Here is a 21,067-nt window from a genome sequence, read left to right on the forward strand (position 1 = left end):
AAACAAACGTTTGGAATATTGCAAAGGTGAGTTTGGTCTATTCTACAAGAATGAAAAAATCGTTAGACATTGCACTGTCGTCAAAACACCACATCAAAACGATATTGTAGAATGGATGAAGAAAACACTTCTGGAGAGAGCAAAATACATGTTCTCTAATGTTGGCCTAACCAAAGTATTCTGGACAAAAGCTATCAACAAGGCTTGCTACTTGGTAAATTGGTCTCCATCAACTGCAATTGAATTTAAGACTCCCAAGGAAGTTTGGTCTGGTAAGCTCGCTGATTACTCTATATTGAGAGTATTGGTTGTCCTGTTCATGTTCATGTGAGTGATGGTAAACTTGAGTTGAGGGCGACGAAGTGCATATTCCTAGGCTATGCATATGGAGTGAAGGGTTATCGGTTGTGGTGTACTAATTGTAAGTTCCCCAAGTTTCTGGTGAGTCGGGATGTTACCTTTGACAAGTCTGCATTACTTCGTGGGATAAAGTCTAGAATTGCAAACAAATCAGACTAGGAAGTTGGCAAGCAGGTGGAGCTTGAAATCAATGCTCATGTGACAGTACGGGATGATAGTGAAATCCAGAATGAATTGTAAGAGGTACAAGAATTGGTATCTCAACGAAGCATTACTTGTATTGATGGTGATTCTAATTTTTATATTTTATCTGTGGAAGTAGAGATTGATGAGCCTTACTTTTATCATGAGAAAATTACATATGCCGAGTCTTCTAAGAAGATTGAGTCTCTACATTGGGATCAAATATGGGAGCTTGTGAAAACACCTAAAGGTACTATTGATGTTGGCTTAGTGTGTGAAGGAGGTGCAAACATTAGTCGTAATGTGGTTGGCTTCTCCAAATTAGATTTTGCTGGTGATCTAAATAGTAGAAGATCTCAAATGGGGTATGTGTTCACTCTCTTAGGGTCTACAATCAATTGGAAAGTAGTAGTTGCTTTGTTTACAACTGAAGCTGAATATATGGTTGTGATTGAGGTAGTGAAGTATGCTTTATGGTTTCAAGGCTTGGCTAGTGATCTTTGTTTTGGACAAGAATCTAGATTTGAGATTGTAGTAAAGAAAATAACTACAGATGAAAATCCAGCAAATATGTTGACTAAGTCAGTTTCTGGGATAAAGTTCAAGCATTGCTTGGACTTGATCGATGTTCGTAGTGCTTGAGGCCCTTTAGGGCATTGGCGGTGTCGACAGAGATTGGTTCGTAAGGTGGAGCTTGGTGAATTCAAGCCTAAGGTGGAGATTTGTTAGGATAGTCTTGAATTATAGTATGATTAGGATTATTTAATTCTAATTAAATTAGTATACCTTATTAAATAGTCTTTAAATCTAGTTAGACTAGAATAATAATTCCTAATTATTTTAAGATAAGATTATTGTATTTGGCACTATAAAAGGACCCTATGAGGTTAAAGAATAATCATCACCTAGATTTAGAGAGAGTGATTTAGGTGTACGTGGGATAAGGGTTGTGAGTTTGAGACTGTTCTTGTAATCTCCTGATTTTTATTCTTAGTGGATTTTTCTCTGTTGCTGTGCCCATGGATGTAGGTCATCAAAAGACCAAACCACGTAAATCCTTGTGTTCTTGTGGGTGTACTTGATTTCTTTCTTTCTTTATTCTATTGATTGGGTTAGATCTTGGGCAATTATTTAGAGACAATTCCGCAATTTCCCAACAGTAATTATAGTATTATAGAAGAAAAGCGTGAAGCATTCCCATGGTGTGAGCTTTCTAGGCAGGAAACACATTGAAGTCTTCCTCCTTTTGAAAAATTAACTCATTTGATTACTTTTACTTATTTTGTTATTAAGTAATAATATTTTAGTTGTCTGTTTAGCCCCCAACACATAAGGAATCCAACCTGCCACAAGTCCCACAATCTCCTTTCTTCAAATCTTGTCATTTCTATTAGGATATTTGAACTTCTCTAATATGTGCTTTCTGATTTGCAGCAAATCCATATATAAAGCGTCAAATAGTAAATATAGTTCAAGATACATATATAGAAATTCAGAAATAGAACACGACTAATACAATTGAAATTAGTGATATATATAACAATCGAACAAACTGGAAATTAGAAATCACCTCAACTGCAAAGCGACAGAGAATAGGTCTAATACAGAGGAGACCAACATATTAAAAAAGCCCACAACAATATATATAATCCCTTATGATTATATAAACTTTCATACATATAAACTTTATTATTCATCTATTCATAAATATAAACTTTGTACACATTAACACTCCAAACACTTTTGATTTTGATAACACTACCTACACACCAATCTTAAAATTTTATTGGAGTGCTCAAGATCAGTGTTACATTTTATTGAACATCACCAAGTTTATGATAATGACAAGTATGTACAGTTGTGCTATGACTGCATTTTTGCATATTGCACTGAAGAATTTTTTTTTTTTGTGTGTAATAAGGGAGCCAAAAATTAAAATCTTGTGTGTAAAGCAGTGAACAAATTTTCTTTCTTGATATTCTTGGAATTTTCAGGTGAAAAAATTCTCAGCAGTGTGTATTAGTTGTAAGCTTTTCACATTCATATTTCAACTCCTTGATAGCCCCACTTGAATTGACCATCTTGACTAGACCTATGGGAGCGAACTTAGCCCCATCGGACAATGCCTTACAAACTCATCCGCTTGATATGTCAACGATTCTTTAATGATTTTTTTTATTGTTCTGATGAGATGATTTTATTGATTATTGTATGTTTTGTATTTTGTACATGAATAACGTATATGATACATTGAAATCATTGTCAGAGAGATCAAGAAAGGAAAATGTAACAATCATCTGTTGAGGTTATTAGAGTTGATTGTTATAGAGATAAGAAAGAGGGACGAATAGAGAGATGAAGCACCAAAGCAACAGCTATGTTATTCATCTATTCATACATATAAACTTTAACACACATTAACACAGCAAACACTTATGATTATGATAACAGTACCTACACATCAATCATACAATTTTATTGGAGTGCTCAAAGATCAATGTTACATTTTAGTGAACACCACCAAGTTTTTGATAATGAAAACCATGGGCAATTGTGCTGTAACTGCATTTTTGCATCCTGCTTTACATAGCGTACAACTCTTTTATCTTATAAACTTGGTAGCTTCAGCTCTTTTATCAGTGGGGAAACATTCAGAGCCAATCGTACCTAAATCAGAGCTAAAGCTTAGTAGAGAAAAGTTTAGTTGATATTCTCAGCTCCACTTCCATTGACAGTCTCAGCAAAGTTTGATTGTGATAATATTTAATTTGCAGAATTCACTAATCTATTTTTCTTTCTTGATATTCTTTGAAAATTTGTGATTGAGGCAAATTAAGACAGAAACAACTCAGTTTATTTGTTGAATCAATATGTTGGTATGATTATGAATTTGTTGAAGCATGTTTTACAAAATTATGTGTTGAGTCCACGGTGAAGCATCGTAGAAAGTCCCTACAAATCAAGAAAAGAAAAACGCTAAATGGACGGATAGAGGGTGAAGCATGTCCTCTAGTTCACGGTCAAGCATGCCCTCTAGTTTACGTTTGAACTTTCTTCAATGACTCAAATTATGTGATTACCATATCTGAGAGGAAAAGCGTGAAGCAGCCACATGTATTTCTCATTTCTACACAGATGCTACCAAAATTACTTTGTCCCAATCCATTTGTTTGGTATTGTATAGGTCCCTACTCTCAAGGCTCCAGCTAGCATTGATTATATATGATAGATGTGTCACAGTCTTGACATAGTTATTCAGAGATAATTAGCATAAAATATGATTAGTTCTCCATTAAAAGAGTATTGTTAATTTATGCTTTCTAATCCATTGTGGAAGGTCTATGTGCTTAACTCTTTTGGAATTTCCTTTTCATTTTGAAAGGTGTTCGCTTTGCGGTTTTAATAGCAAATATAGCTATATTCTGTGATAGATAATTGCTATAACTGCATGTTTTATAATGACAAGCATGGACAATTGTGATATAACTGCATTTTTGCATCTTGCACTGAAGAATTTCCTTTTTGTGTGTAAAAAAGGGAGCCAAAAATTAAAATCTTGTAGTGAAAAAATTTTCTTTCTTAATATTCTTTGAAAATGTTCACGGGAAAACTTCGTATATGGAAAATCCCTTTCCTGGATGTTTCCATATGGAAAATCTATTAAGATTTTTGAACTTGTGTAATATGTGCTTTCTGATTTGCGTCAAACACATATATAAAGTATCAGATAGTATATATAGTTCAAGATATCTGCAAGTTGAAACAACATACCATAATCAAATAGAGGAGACAAACAAATTAAGAATGTCCATACAACCGGGTTTGAAGAATCTCTTTTCTTGTCTAACATCTTATTTGGCCAAACTGTATGCGGGAGAAATTAACCATGGAAGTTGGCACATACCCCACCTGGCAATATTTGTTAAAACTTGTCAAACAAAGATCTTAAATTTGAAAAAAAAAACAATAATTGTTTTACTTAGAATAATTAAAACTCACCTAAGAGCATTAGCTGTTTTATTTTCTTCCTCCAATTCTTCAGATTTTCCCTCTAATAACATATTTTTGTTGACCTCTCTCAATGATCCTAACCAACCACCATGGTCTTCCAGTTGTAAACACAATGTGTCCCATGCTCAATCCACAAACCAGCCCACATCCATACCCCATCAATATAGAAAATTTCCAATTCATAGAATCACCATCTTCACCACACTTTGTTGGCTGTGGTTCCAAACTCTTCTCATTACTACATTCCTTTGATAAAGGAAGTCCGCATAAATCCAAGTTTCCAATGTAGGAATCATTTGTGAAAGTATCAAATTGTTTGCCTCGAGGAATGAGTCTTATGAGATTATTCCAAGAAAGGTTTAATACTTCTAAGAATATAAGATTTACTAATTCTGCTGGAATATTTCCTTCGAGTTTGTTCGATGAGAGATCTAATGATTCAAGTGCCGACAAATTCCCTAACAGTGATGGGATAAGGCCCGTTAAACTATTGTGAGAAACATTGAGAACTATAAGCGAATGAAGTTCTCCAAGTGTTTTAGGAATCTGTCCCTTAAATCGATTATTTGAAAAGTCAATAACCATCAAAGCGTTTAAAATTCTCATGAACTGCATTTCCAACCCTTTTGTTGTAATTAAAAAAGATTCATAATAATGATGCCATATGTCACTCCTCATGTACTCTAAAGTCACCTTTGTTTTCACTCCCACTTATAGCATGCAAATTCTCAAAAACCTTCGATGGCAAATGGCCATTGAAGTCATTGTGAGAGAGATCAATGATTCGCAAATGAGAGAAGGAAAATTTACCTTCAAAGTCATCAAGGTGACCATAGAATTTATTACCTCGCAAGACAAGAACTTGTAGATCCAAATTTCCTAACCAATTTGGAAAGGTATCTTTTAAGTTGTTCCTTACATCTAAAACTTCCAATTCCAAGCAATTAACCAAAGAGTGTGGTAATGACCCTTCTAGCTGGTTGTGATTGATGCAAAAACTTCTCAACAAACAATTTTTATGAAAATTTCTAGGTATTTTACCATGAAAACTATTCATGCTTAGATCCACGAATTCAATAGAGTTGCTCAAGTTTCCAAGACATTCTGGAATAATTCCATAAAAATTTTTCTTCCATAAGATCAGAAGATATTGTAGGTATCTTTTAAATACTTGTTAAGATGATATTTATAGGAAGATTTTTGTAATTAATATATTGACTTTTCTTGAAGTTGTTAAGAACAGTATATTAATACATAAAAGCATTTTTCAAATAAAAATTTAACAAACCTTAACAAGTGCTTATAAGCAACTCTTAACGAAGTCTTTTTTTTTTCTTTAATGCATAACTAATTAACATAAAAGTATAAATCTCCAATCCAAGTTATTTTTTTCATGAAATTTTTCTTAATGGAGATCTAATAAATCTGGTGAATTGTAAACTAATTAAGAAAGTCATGATTTCATGAGTTTTATCACCCACATTTATATTACATATGAAATTTAAATCTTTTTTTTTTAAATGCAAGTTTTCAGGGTCAACCTGAATGAAAACTAGAATCATAAATCTGAACTCACAAACAAATTTCGTTTCTCTAAAGGAAGGCTCACATTAAGCATACCTGTTAGGTTGTTTTTAGCGAGATCCAACCATCTTAATTTAGTCAAATTCCCAATTTCTTGAGGCACACTTCCCTCCAAGGCATTGTCAAATAAATATAAACCTTCTAAGTCTTGGCACTTGAATAGAGTCAATGGAAGTTGACCTACGATGAGATTATTAAGATGGAAATCAATACTTTCAATAAAGATATATTGATCTTAAGGATTGAAGGTAGGAATTTTTATGCAGAGAGCTTTTTATAGAGTTAAAATATCTTTTCCACCTTTTAATAAAGTTTCATATATACTTTAGTGCATTTTCTTTTGATTTATTTATTTCTTTATTAACATTTTTTCTATCAAATTCTTTTTTTCACATCTCATTGTTAGAGATGGATTGACAGCACTTTTATCAAATTCTTTTTTTTTTTAAACTTTTTTTCACAAAATATAAATAGAAAAGAAAAAGAAAAAATAAAAAATCAAGGACAGCATTTGGTAGACGAGTTTTGTTAACTTCAAAAGCATGAATTAATTCTCCATAGAAAGATTAATTTTGTTTCTATAGTGGACTACATGGAACCAGCGTTTGGTAGACGAGTGTTGCACCTTTTAATATAACTTAATGCTTTTTCTTTTGATTTCTTTATTTCTCCATTAATACTTTTTTCTTTTATCAAATTCTATATTGATACAACTCGAAAGAAACCTTTGGATGATGAAAAAGGAGAAATGAAGAGGACAAGCAACTAAAGAAACAACAGCAACAAGTATACCATTAACGAAAATGAAACTTTTACTTCTCCTTATACATCATCTACCCACTTTCGACTGCTTCATTGCACCAGTAAGTATCCATAGCACAACTTATATTGAGAAATTAAATTAAATCGAACTTAATAATTTTTCTCTATAAACTAGGAAAAAATAGTTTTTCCTTGTTGTGTAATCAACACATGATTTTTCCATTTGATTCTAATCTAACAAATGGAAACCCTTTAGTAACTAGCAAGTTGATGGTTAACATACAAACTTGACACTTAATTTTTTCTTTCCACTGTCTCTTGTCTCAATTTTTTTTATTTTCAATTGTGAATGTGTAATTAATTACAATACTTAACCTTTTGCTTTTTTAATTTTGTTTTTTTGTATTGATGAACAAGAATATTATTTAAACTCTTAAAAAGGTCTCTGATATGTACAAATTAGATAAAAAGAGAATAGTTACCTGTCAAGCTGTTATAATCCAAATAAAGATCACGAAAAACAGACAAGCTTTCAATTGTTACTGGAATTTCGCCTGAAAAATTGAGTTCACTCCTTAGAAGTCAAAATTTTCCTACTAAGATTTAATTCAATAAAAAGGCACTTTTGTTTGTTGAGCACTAATTAAAGGACTACTTTATTCAACTTTTTTTTCTTAATAGAATTAACTTATGATGAATGAGGTGTGTGTTTTTTCAATGCAAAGGGGGAAAACGTTAAAGAGTATTTTTTAAATACTTGTTAAGTTGATATTTATAGGAAGATTTTTGTAATTAATATATTGACTTTTGTTGAATTTGTTAAGAATAGTGTATTAATATATAAAAACATTTTTCAAATAAAAATTTAACAAACTTTAACAAGTGCTTATAGGCATCTCTTAACGAAATCTTTTTTTTTTCTTTAATGCATAACTAGTTAACTAACATAAAAGTATAAATTTCCAATCCTAGTTACTTTTTCATGAATGTTTTCTAAATGGACTTCTAACAAGTCTGGTGGATTATAAACTAATTAAGAAAGTCATGATTTCATGAGTTTTATGACCCACATTTTGAAATTTAAATCTTTGTTTTCAAATTTTGGGTTTTCAGGGTCAACCTAAATGAAAAATAGAATGATAAATCTAAACTCATGAATAAAAATAAATTACCAATTAATCATTTTAATTTGTCTAAAGGAAGGCCCACATAAGCATACTTGTTAGGTTGTTATGATCAAGGTATAGCAACTGTAATCTAGTCAAATTCCCAATTTCTTGAGGCACACTTCCTTCCAAGTCATTTTGAGATAAAAATAAAAAATCATAAAAAATATAAGTAGCAAAGACAAAGAAAAAACTAAAAAATCAGACATTTAAAAAAGCAAAAATATAAATAAAAGGGAACTTTAAAAGCATAAATTAATTCTCAATAGAAAGATTAATTTTGTTTCTATAGTGGACTCCGTAGTACCAGTGTTTCGTAGACGAGTGTTGCACCTTTTAATGATATAAACTTAATGCTTGTTCTTTTGATTTCTTTAGTTCACCATTAATACCTTTTCTTTTATCAAATTCTATATTAACATAACTTGAAAGAAACCTTTTGATGATGAAAAAGGACGATATTTCAATCATTGATTGCCTTTTTCATGTAACATCTACTTTAAATTTAAAGAAATGATAAACATTAATAATGAAATTAAATTTATATTTAATTTTTATATTGAATTTACAATTTATTTTAATTTGTGTAACTCAATCCAATTCAAACATTAATTCCTATGTAGTTTTTAAAGAAAGTCATGTTATGATGAGTTTTATCACCCACACTTCTACAATATTTGAAATTTAAATATCTTTTTTCAAATTAAAATTTTCAAGTTAAATTTAAATGAAAATTAAAATCATAAATCTGGACTCATGACTAAAATTAAATTACCAACTAATCATTTAAATTGTCTAAAGTGGTTTTGTATGGGATTTTTCATCCCTTCTCTTTTTGAAATATAATCTATAATTATCGCTTCTCAAAAGAAAAAAAAAACATTTATCTAAAGGAAGGCCCACATTAAGCATACTTTTTAAGTTGTAACGATTGAGGTACAACCAGATTAATCTAGTTAAATTCTTGATTTCTTGAGGCACACTTTCCTCCAAGGCATTTTGCGATAAATCTAGATCTTCTAACTCTTGGCACTTAAATAGAGCTGATGGAAGTTGACCTATAATAAGATTTTTAGTGTTGAAATCAATTTTTGCAATAAAGATCTATTGATCTTAAGGATTGAAGGTATATAGGAATTTATATGCTGAAAGAGTTATATCTCTTTTTATATATAATTAAAATATCTTTTTCATTGTTAAGTTTATATTCGGAGTTTAGGCAAATTAAGAAAGAGACAACATAATTAATTAATTTGTTGCTTAGCAACAAAAAATAATTAATTTGTTGAATCATTGTGTTGGCTGATGTTTATCGTTTAATTAGTAGTACATGCATGTTTCGAAAGATAAGATTATGAATATGTTGAGGAAAATGAACAAATGGCCTTATCAAGAGGAAAAAGGTGAAGCATGCATGCCATCTACTTCACGTTTAAACTATCCTTTTGTCATTCATGACAAGGTTGAATTATATATCCTTCACTGACTAAAATTATGAATACGTTGAGCAAAGTGGACAAATGGTCTTATCACCTTCACTTATACTATATATGAAATTTAAATCTCTTCTTTTAAATTCAAATTTTTAAGTTCAATTTAAATGAAAACTAGAATCATAAATCTGAACTCACAAATAAAAACAAATTATCAACTAATCATTTTAATTTATCTAAAAGATGATCAACATTAAGCATACCTGTTAAGTTGTTGATATCGAGATACAAATCTTTTAATCTAGTTAAATTCCCAATTTCTTTAGGCACACTTCCCTCCAAGACATTGTGAGTTAAAGATAAGAATTCTAACGCTTTGCACTTGAATACAGCCGATGGAATTTGACATATAATGAGATTATTAGTGTTCAAATCAATATATGCAATAAAAATATATTGATGACTGAGAAAGCTTATTATTATGCAACCTGAAAGCTGATTATTGTCCCAATATAAGGTTTTCAACTTGGAAAGATTTCCAATTGCTATAGGAATCTGCCCCTTCAAATCATTGTCATGCAAGATCAACTTCTCAAGGTTTGACAAAGAGCCCAATGAAGATGGGATAACACCAGAAAAGTTGTTGTTACCAAAGTTTATATACTTCAACCGAGACAAATTAGCCAACTCCATGGGCAATGAGCCATGAAAATGATTAAATCGGATGTCAAGCTCATAAAGAAAAGATAGATTCCCAAGTGAGGTGGGATGGTGCCTATAAGACCCATGTCAGAAAGATCAAGAGCGGTGACTCTTCGATGATGGGATCCGCAAGTGACACCAATCCAGTTGCAAACAGAGGTAGCACTAGTCCAGTTGGTTGCCGATAGGTTTTGAGGGTCATGGGTGACATGGGCTTTTAGTGCAAGAAAAGCCAATTGGTCAGTGATGGTGTTGGGTGATTCCGCTGACATAATAGTCAGAGAGTTGCGGAACACCACCACAAATACCATAAGAGGGAGGAGGAAGCCAATGTTTCTCATAAGGTTATATTTGGGGTTGAGGCAAATTAAAAAAGAAACATCCTTGGTTAATTTGTTTTATCATTGTGTTGGTTGATGCCCATTCTTTAAATACTAATACATGCATGTTTGGAAAAGTATGATTAAGCATTGCTTATGAAATTATGCGTTGAGTCCATGCATTGATTCTGGCATTGTAGAAAGTCTCTACAAATCAAGAAAAGTAAAAGGCAAAATAGAACATCCGCTTTTTCTTTTAATAAAGTTTTATATATACTTAATGCTTTTTCTTTTGAAATATAGACAATATTTCAATTATTGACTGCCTTTTTCATCTAACATCTGTTTTACGTTTTAAGAAATAATATTAAAAGTAAATAGTAGCAATGAAATTAAATTTAAATATAATTTTAAATTGAATCCAAAGTATATTTTAATTTTTGTAGATTATAATAATGTTTAACTCAACCCAATTCATTCATAACTCCTATGTATCCTTTGACATTGTCAAGAGAGAAATAATAAAGATAAAAACATTGTTAGTTGAAGAAGTAATGCTTAAAAAGTTTTACAAATTTATATTTTTTCCTCTTTTTGATCAATGGGTTGAAGAGAGAGTAATTGACAATATTTGAAAACATTCTAGCATGGTTTAAAAGGTAAAAACAATTCCGAGAAACTCAAGCATTAGGGATTAAAATAGTTATAATGTAAATGATGAATTTGACAAATTAGAATCTCATGTTTTGTCGTCCATGACAGGGTTGAACTATTCGAGTAACTAAAATGATGTGTTTAGATGGTTTAAAGCAATTTTTTTGTATAAGATAATTTAGTCGTTGTGGAAAGTGCCTAGAAAATCAAGAAAAATAAAATGTAAAATGGACAAATTGCCGTATAATAGAGGAGAAGCGTGAAGCATTCCTATAGGCAAGAATTTAAGCTTTTAGAGTCAACAAAACAAGTCTTCCTCCTTTTGAATAATTATACAATTAACCCAATCATTTCATTTCTTTTACTTATTTTATTACTAATTAGTGATAATGAAAAGAAGCATTATCTGAACACTTTAGATTAAGCCCCAACCTCCTTTTGAATAATATTTATCTCAATACGTTAAGTTGTTATAAAACAAGAAGGTTGTCTGTGTAACAGCTAATAATTTAGCAACAACAGCATTATCAGCCATTCAAAAGCAGTGTTACTGAGCCTTATCATTATCATTATCAGTGTCCCTACCAATAGGTGTGAGCATTCACAGGGAAGTAATATGGACAAATTACCATGTCTTAGAAGACAATAATTCATTCTTTTTGCGTCAACAACACTAGTCTTCCTCCTTTTCAATAAATTAGCAACATTATCTTAATATTTTCGATTTTTTTTTGGCCCCCTACACATAATGAATACAACGAACCAAAATTATCTGTCCCGTCTAATTCCCCTACACATAAATTTTTGTTAAACTTTTCGTTAAATTTTCATTTCATATATCTTTCATTTCACTATTAATTTAAACAAAAAGAAAAGAAAAGAAATGTATATCAGTAAAATGCTTGAATCAAATATAAAAAAAAATTAAATTGTTGAAATTTTTTTAAAAGCTAAATGACAAAAAAGCTCCTTCGAGGCAAAGGGCAATATAATTCTTAATTTCTTGTGATATTAAATTGTTGAAGCAAAAATTACTGGTTATATTAATTTGTTTGTCATTTACCTTAATGATAAAATTCAACAATCCATTTTTTAATATTTGATTCAAGCATTTTATCGGAATGTTTTTCTCTTTCTATTTTTTATTAAATTAATTATGCAATGAGAGAGGGATAGGATGTGAAAGTTTAACAAAAATTCAAGCATTCCCATAGGCAGGAATTGAAGCTTTTTGCGTCAACAAAACAAGTCTTCTTCCTTTTGAATAATTATGTAATAAAGTAATAATGAAAGCAACACATTATTTGAATATTTTCCCAACAGATAAGGAATCCAACCTGTCATAAGAAATAATTTGCTTTCTTCAATTCGTATCCCTTTGGAATATTATCAACTTGGGAAATTGTTTTTATTAGTATTATTGACTAATTATTTTTCAATTGACTAGACCTATTGGAGCGAACTTAGCTCCACCAGACAGTGCCTTATAAACTCATCCGTTTGATATGTCAATAATTCTTTAATGATTTTTTTTATTGTTTTGATGAGATGATTTTATTGATTATCTTATATTTTGTATTTTGCACGTGAATATCGTACAAGATACATTGAAATCATTGTCAGAGAGACGAAGAAGGAAAATGTAACTATCATCTGTTGAGGTTATTAGAGTTGAGTGTTATAGAGACAAGAAACAGGGATGAACAGAGAGATGAAGTAGCAAAGCAACAGATTATTGATCTATTCATACATATAAACTTTGTACACATTAACACACCAAACACTTTTGATTTTGATAACAATACCTATAGACCAATCTTACAATTTTATTGAAGTGCTCATAGATCAATGTTACAATTTATAGAACACCACCAAGTTTTTGATAATGACAAGCACGGACAATTGTGCTATAACTGCATTTTTGCATCTTGCTTTACATAGCCTACATCTCTTTTATCTGATAAACTTGGAAGCTTCAACTTGCATTTTGCGAAACTGTCTGCAGAAGAAATGAACTTTTGAAGTTGGCACATACCCGACCTGATAACATTTGTTAAAACTTGTCTGACAAAGATCATGAATTTGAATAAAAAACAACACTTATTTTGTGAGAACTATCAATACTCACCTAAGAGCATTAGTTGTATTATTTTCTTCCTCCACTTCTGCGGATTTTCCCTCTGATAACATATTTTTGTTGGCCCCTCTCAATGATCTTAACCAACCACCATGGTTTTCCAGTTGTCAACACAATGTATCCCATGCTCAATCCACAAACCAGCCCACATCCATACCCCATCAATATAGAAAATTTCCAATTTACAGCATCACCATCTTCATCAAACTTTGATGGTTCTGGTTCCAAATTCTTCTCATTACTACATTCTTTTGATAAAGGAAATCCACATAAACCCACGTTGTAATGTAGGAATCATTTGTGAAAGTATCAAATTGTTTACCTCGAGAAATGAGCACCATGAGGTTATTCCAAGAAAGGTTTAATACCTCTAAGAATATAAGATTTACTGATTCTGCTGGAAATTTTCCTTCGCACTTGTTTGATGAGAGATCTAATGATTCAAGTGCTGACAAGTTTCCTAATATTGATGGAATTGGACCTTTTAAACTATTGTGAGAGAGGTTAAGGACTACAAGTGAATGAAGTTCTCCAACTATTTCAGGAATTTGTTTAGTAATTCTATTATTTGAAAAGTCAATACCCATCCAAATGGTTAAAATTCTCCTCATCTGCATTTTCAACCCTTTTGTCGTAATAAAAAAAGATTCATAATAAAATTCACCCATCATGTACATTGAGTCACCTTTGTTTTTACTCCTACTTCTTATAGCATGCAGATTTTCAAAAAATTTCATTGGCAAATAGCCATTGAAGTTATTGTGAGAGAGATCAATGATTCACAATTGAAAGAAGGAAAATCTACCTTCAAAGTCATCAAGGTGACCATAGAATTTATTACCTCACAAAACAAGAACTTGTAGATCCAAATTTCCTAACCAATTCGAAAAGGTATCTTTTAAGTTATTGTTCCCTACATCTAAAACTTCCAATTTTGAGCAATTAATCAAAGAGCGTGGTAATGACCCTTCAAGTTGGTTGTGATTGATGCAAAAACTTATCAGTGAACAACTTTTATGAAAATTTTCAGGTATTTTACTGTGAAAACTATTCATGCTTAGATCCACAAATATCATAGAGTTGCTTAAGTTTCTAAGACGTTCTAGAATATTATTATATTGATGAATAGAGTTGCTTAATTAATTATAATATTTAGCCTTTTGATTGTTTAATTTTGTATTTTTATATTGATGAATGAGAATATTATTTAAATGATTAAATAGATCTCTGATATGCACAAATTAGATAAAAAGGAGAAGAAAGGTTATCTATCAAGTTGTTAAAGCTCAAATCAAGATACTCAAGGAAAGACAAGCTTCCGATTGTTGATGGAATTTCATTTGAGAAATTGAGTTCATCCATTAGAAGTCAGAATTTTTCTACTAAGATTTAATGTAATAAAAAGGCCACTTTTCTTTATTGAGCACTAATTAAGGGACTACTTTATTCAACTTTTTCTTTTTTTACAAAATTAACTTATGATGAAAAAGGTGTGTTTGTTTTCCAATGTAAAAATGGGAAATGCTGAAAGAGCATCTTTAAATACTTGTTAAAGTGATATTTATAGAAAGATTTTTGTAATTAATATATCTTGAATTTGGAAAGAATAGTCCATTATTATGTAAAAACATTTTTTAAAATAAAAATTTAACTAACCCTAACAAGTGTTTATAGGCACCTATTAACTAAATCTTTTTTTTCTTCAATGCATAACTAATTAACATAAAAGTATAAATTTCCAATCCAAGTTAATTTTTTCATGGATTTTTTCTTAATGGAGATCCAAGAAATCTCGTGAATTCAACAATAATTAAGAAAGTCATGATTTCATAGTTTTAACACCCACATTTATAATAAATTTGAAATTTAAATATTTGTTTTCTAAATTCAAGTTTTCAATTTCAACCTAAACTAGAATCATATATATGAAATTACAAATAAATATAAATTGACAACTAATCAGTTTAATTTGTTTAAAGGGAGACCATGTCAAATATACCTGTTAAGTTGTTTCTATTGAGATACAACTGGTTTAATCTAGTCAAATTCTTGATTTCTTGAGGCACACTTCCCTCCAAAGCATTGTTAGATAGATATAAAATTTCTAACTCTTGGCACTTGAATAAAGTTGATGGAAGTTGACCCCACAATGAGATTATTAGTGTTGAAATCAATATTTGCAATAAAGATATATTGATGATTGAAAGCAAGCTGATTATTATGCAACCTGAAAACTTATTATTGTTCAAATATAACCATTTCAGGTTGGAAAGATTTTCAATTGCTATAGGAATATTCCCATTCAGATCATTGTCATACAAGATCAACTTCTTGAGATTTGATAGAGAACCCAAAGAAGATGGGATAATATATGTTAAGGTGATATCTGTAAAAAGATTTTTGTAATTAATATATTGTCTTTTCTTGAATTTGGAAAGAATAGTACATTAATATGTAAAAACATTTTTTAAATAAAAGTTTAACTAACTGTAACAAGTGTTTCTAGGCACCTATTAGCTAAATCTTTTTTTATCTTCAATGCATAACTAATTAACATAAAAGTATAAATTTTTAATCCAAGTTAATTTTTTCATGAATTTTTTCTTAATGTAGATCTAACAAATCAGGTAAATTCCAAAATAATTAAGAAAGTCATGTTTTCATGGGTTTTATCACTCACACTTGTACTAAATTTGAAATTTAAATATCTTCTTCTAAATTAAAGTTTTCAACTGCAATTTAAATTAAAACTAAAATCATAAATCTGAACTTACGAATAAAAATAAATTGTCAACTAATCATTTTAATTTTTCTCAAGGAAGGCCCACACTAAGCATACTTCTTAGGTTGTTAGTATTGAGGTACAACTCACTTAATCTAGTCAAATTCCTGACTTCTTGAGACACAATTCCCTCCAAAGCATTGTTAGATAAAGATAAAATTTCTAACTCTCGGCACTTGAATAGCGCTGCTGGAAGTTGACCTACAATGAGATTATTAGTGTCGAAATCAATATTTGCAATAAAGATATATTGATGATCAAAAGCAAGCTGATCATTATGCAACCTGAAAATTGATTATTGTCCAAATACAACCATTTCAAGTTGGAAAGATTTTCTATTGCTATAGGAATTTGCCCCTTCAGATCATTGTTATACAAGATCAACACCTCAAGGTTTGACAAAGAGCCCAAAGAACACGGGATAACACCAAAGAAGTTGTTTTCGCATAGAAACAAGCTTTGAAGTTGAGTGAAGGAATCAAACCATGATGGGATTTTCCCTTGGAAGTTGTTGTGACCAAAGTTTATATATTTCAATGAAGAGAGATTAGCCAACTCCATGGGCAATGAGCCATGAAAATGATTAAATCGGATGTTAAGATGACAAAGAAAAGATAAATTTCCCAAGTGAGGTGGGATGGTGCCTCTAAGACTCATATTAGTAAGATCAAGAGCAATGACTTTTTGATGATCAGATCCGCAAGTGACACCAATCCAGTTGCAAACAGAGGTAACACTTGTCCAGTTGGTCGCTAATAGGTTTTGAGGGTCGTGAGTGACATGAGGTTTTAGTCCAAGAAGAGCCAATCGGTCAGTGGTGGTGTTGGGTGATTCCGCTGACAAAGTAGCCACACAGTTACGCACCACCGCCACAACTACCACAAGAGGGAAGAGGAAGCCAATGTTTCCCATAAGATTATATTTTTGGTTGAGGCAAACTAAGAAAGAAACAACTCAGTTAATTTGTTGAATCAATGTGTTGGTTGATTCTCATTCTTTAAATACTAGTACATGAATGTTCCGAACAGTATGATTAAGCATTGTTTACGAAATTATGCGTTGAGTCCATGCAGGGCAATATTTTAATAGATTTTGGCATTGTAGAAACTGCCTACAAATCAGGAAAAGCAAAAAAGCAAAATGGATAAATTGCTGTATCAAGAGGAAAAAGATGAAGCTAGTGTTTTGTAGACTAATTCTACTACCTTTTAATATAGTCAATGCAAGTGAGCTTTTTAGGCAAGCATTTAAGCTTTTGGTTATATTAATTAATGCAACTTGAAGGAAACCTTTTGAGGCTCCCTTTGCCCCGTTCATCAAGTTGATGATGAAAATCGGGGAAGACAAGAGCACAATATTTTAATAAATTTACTATCTTTTTCATGTAACGATTATTTTACATTTTAAGAAATAACATTAATAATTAAGTTAAATTTATTTTAAAATTTTAAATTGAATTTGTGATTTATTTGAATTTGTATATATTTTTTGAAATTAACAATAATATTTAACTCAATCCCATTCATACTCAACTCCTATGTAACTTTTGGAATTGTCGAGGAAGAAATAATAAAGTTAAAGGTAAAGTGATATAACTTTTGACATAATGATCATAAGCATAGTTAATTAAAGGTAATCTCATGTTGTTTCGTCCATGACACAGTTCAGCTATTTTTCACTTTATTGACTAAAATTATGGGTTTAAAGCTATTTTTCTATGTAACATAATATATATAATATAGGCTTTGTGGAAAGTGCGTATAAAATCAAGAAAAAGAAAATGTAAAATAGACAAATTACTGTGTCATAGACAAAAAGCCTGAAGCATTCCCACGGTGTGAGCTTTTTACGTCAACAAAACAAGTCTTCCTCCTTTTGAATAATTATAGAATTAACGCAATCATCTCATTTCTTTTACTTATTTTATTACTAATTAATAATAATGAAAAGGAACTTTATCTAAATACTTTTGATTATGTGTTTAGATGGTTTAAATCTATTTTTCTATACAAAATAATATTGGCGTTGTGAAAAATGCCTAGAAAAGCAAGAAAAAGAAAATGTAAGAAGGAACAAGTGATGCCAACCTCCTCAGCTTTCAGTTTACATTCTTGATCAGGTATCTTAACAAACAAGATTAAGCCCCAGCTAGCTTTGAATATGATCGATGGCTGGCAGTCTTCACATCGATTTATAATCCTTTTGGACACATATTCAGAGATAATCAGCATAAAATTTTTGGAATGACTTGTTGCCATTAATGCACCTATAGCAAGGAAATCTGTAATTTCTCTCTTTCTCTCCCTCTCTCTTTCTGCTTTTTCTTCTTCTTACTGCTTGTCAGATGCAGACAACATTAGACAATGCAAAAGGATAATGAAGGCATTGTACAGATCAAAGATGGATCAAGTTAATTGCAACATTGTAGACGATAGAGCCCATTGACTTTGTTATGACTAAAAAGACCTTGGTTTGGAGGAGCCAAGAAAATGCAGAGATTCAGCAGAGGCATTATGATTGACATGATGCACTTGTACAAGTGATCTTTACTGTTTGTTCTTAGAAATTTATTTTCTCATTCGAGAAAAAGGTTATGAAAAATGCTTGTAAGTTATCAATCTTTACCATATAATCGAAAGTTACAGATGGTTATAAGCAAGCAATGGAGAAGGATATATAGTTCAAGATATCTGTATGTTGAAAATACATACCATAATCGAAATTCAGATTTAGAAAACGACTAATACAACTGATATTAGTAATATACCAATCCAACAAATTGAAAAGAAATCACCTCAACCGCAATAAAAAAGAGACGAAAAAATTAAGAAAGTCCGCAACAATATGTATAATGATTATAGAATCCATACCACCAGGCTTGAAAAATCTCCTTTCCTGTGAAGATCCTATTTTACCAAATTATGTATGGAAGATATTTATCTTGTAAGCTGGCACATACCCGACCTGGTAATATTTGTTAAACTTGTCATATGAAGATCTTGAATTTGATTAAAAAAGAACAGTTATTATGTTAGAACTATTAAAACTCACCTAAAAGCATTAGCTGTATTATTTTCTTCCTCCACTTCCGCAGATTTTCCCTCTAATAGTATGTTTTTGTTGACCTCTTTCAATAATCAAAACCAACCACCATGGTTTCCCGGTTGTGAACACACTGTATCCCATGCTCAATCCAAAAACTAGCCCACATCCATATCCCATCAATATAGAAAATTTCCAATTCACAGCATCAATGTCTTCATCAAACTTTGTTGGTTGTGGTTCCAAATCCCGCTCATGTCTACAGTTTTTTGATAAAGGAAGTCCCCATAAACCCAAGTTTCCAATGTAGGAATCATTTGTGAAAGTATCAAACTGTTTACCTTGAGGAATAAGACCCATGAGATTGTTCCAAGAAAGGTTTAATACCTCTGAGAATATAAGGTTTACTAATTGTGTTGGAATTTTTCCTTCGAGCTTGTTTGATGAGAGATCTAATGATTCAAGTGCTGACGAATTACATAACAATGGTGGGATAGGACCCCTTAAACTATTGTGAGAGAGATTGAGGCTTATAAGTGAATGAAGTTCTCCAAATATTTCAGGAATCTGTCTGTTGAATTGATTATTTGAAAGAGTCACCTTTGTTTTCACTCCCACTTCTTATAGCATGAAGATTTTCAAAAAATTTTGTTGGCAAGTGGCCATTGAAATCATTGTGAGAGAGATCAATGGTTTGTAACTTCGAAAATCTACCTTCAAAGTCATCATTGTGACAATAGAATCTATTATTTCTCAAGATAAGAATATGTAAATCCAAATTCCCTAACCAATTCGGAAAGGTGTCATTTAATTTGTTGTTCCCCACATCTAAAATTTCCAATTACGAACAATTAACCAAAGAGCGTGGTAGTGGCCCTTCTAGCTGGTTGTCTCTGATGCGAAAAAATCTCAACAAACAACCTTTATGAAAATTTCCAGGTATTTTACCATGAAAATTATTCATGCTTATATCAATGAGTTCAATAGAGTTGCTTAAGTTTGCAAGACATTTTGGAATAATTCCACCAAAATTATTCTCTGACAAAACGAGAGCATTTAGTGAACTCATATTGCAAACTGATGAAGGCATTTCTCCAATTAAATTGTTGTCTGGAACGCCTAAGCCGCGTAATGAAGGTTGTAAAGCTGGAAATTGACCTTGGAGCAAATTTGAACAGAAATCAAGAGTTTGAATACTCTTAAGAAAAAGTTGCCCTATAAAAATATAAATAAATTATTTCTAGTTCGACAACTAATACTTTTACTTCCCCTTGAACAGCATCTAGCCACTTGCTAGTGCTTTATTGCACGATGGAATATCCTATCACAACTTATATGAAGAAAATTTTAATGAAACTTAATAATTTTTGTAAATAGATTATGAAAAACAAGTTGTTCCCCTTAGTTTTTTTTTTTCGTGTAATTAACAAACGATTTTTCCATTTGATTCTAATCTAACAAATGGAAACATCATAGTAATTAAGAATTGGATGGTTAAAATGTTAACTTCGCGTATAATTTCTTCTTTCCACTCTCTTTCTTCCCATTTTCTTTTCTACAATTGTGAAAATGTAATTAATTACAATACTTATCATTTTAATTGTATAATTTTGTATTTTACATTGATGAATGAAAATATTATTGAAACGTTTAAAAAAATCTCTGATATGCACAAATTGAATAAAAAAGAGAAAGAAGGATTACCTGTCAAGTTGTTAAAGCTCAAATCAAGAATTTCAAGAAAAGGTAAGCTTTCAATTATTGATGGAATTTCGCCTGGAAAATTGAGTTCACCCCTTAGAAGTAAAAATTTTCTTGCTAAGATTTGTTGCAATAAACAGTCTTTTTATTGAGTAGTATTTAAGGGCTACTTCATTCAACAGTTTTTTTTTAAATAACTAACTTATGGCAAACAAGGTGTGCTTTTTTTC

General features: G+C 31.0%; 1 protein-coding gene across 1 annotated transcript; it reads right to left on the bottom strand.

Moving 5' to 3' along the window:
• On the bottom strand, window positions 16,126–17,006 carry LOC108662687 (probable LRR receptor-like serine/threonine-protein kinase At3g47570). The gene is made up of 2 exons (XM_018124138.1): window positions 16,379–17,006; window positions 16,126–16,295 (listed from the first exon to the last, which is right to left on the bottom strand). Exons 1-2 carry the CDS (start codon window positions 17,004–17,006, stop codon window positions 16,126–16,128), a joined length of 798 nt encoding a protein of 265 aa, XP_017979627.1.

The sequence above is a fragment of the Theobroma cacao genome, chromosome 7 (genome assembly GCF_000208745.1).
Source record: "Theobroma cacao cultivar B97-61/B2 chromosome 7, Criollo_cocoa_genome_V2, whole genome shotgun sequence".
NCBI classification, from domain to species: Eukaryota; Viridiplantae; Streptophyta; class Magnoliopsida; order Malvales; family Malvaceae; genus Theobroma; species Theobroma cacao.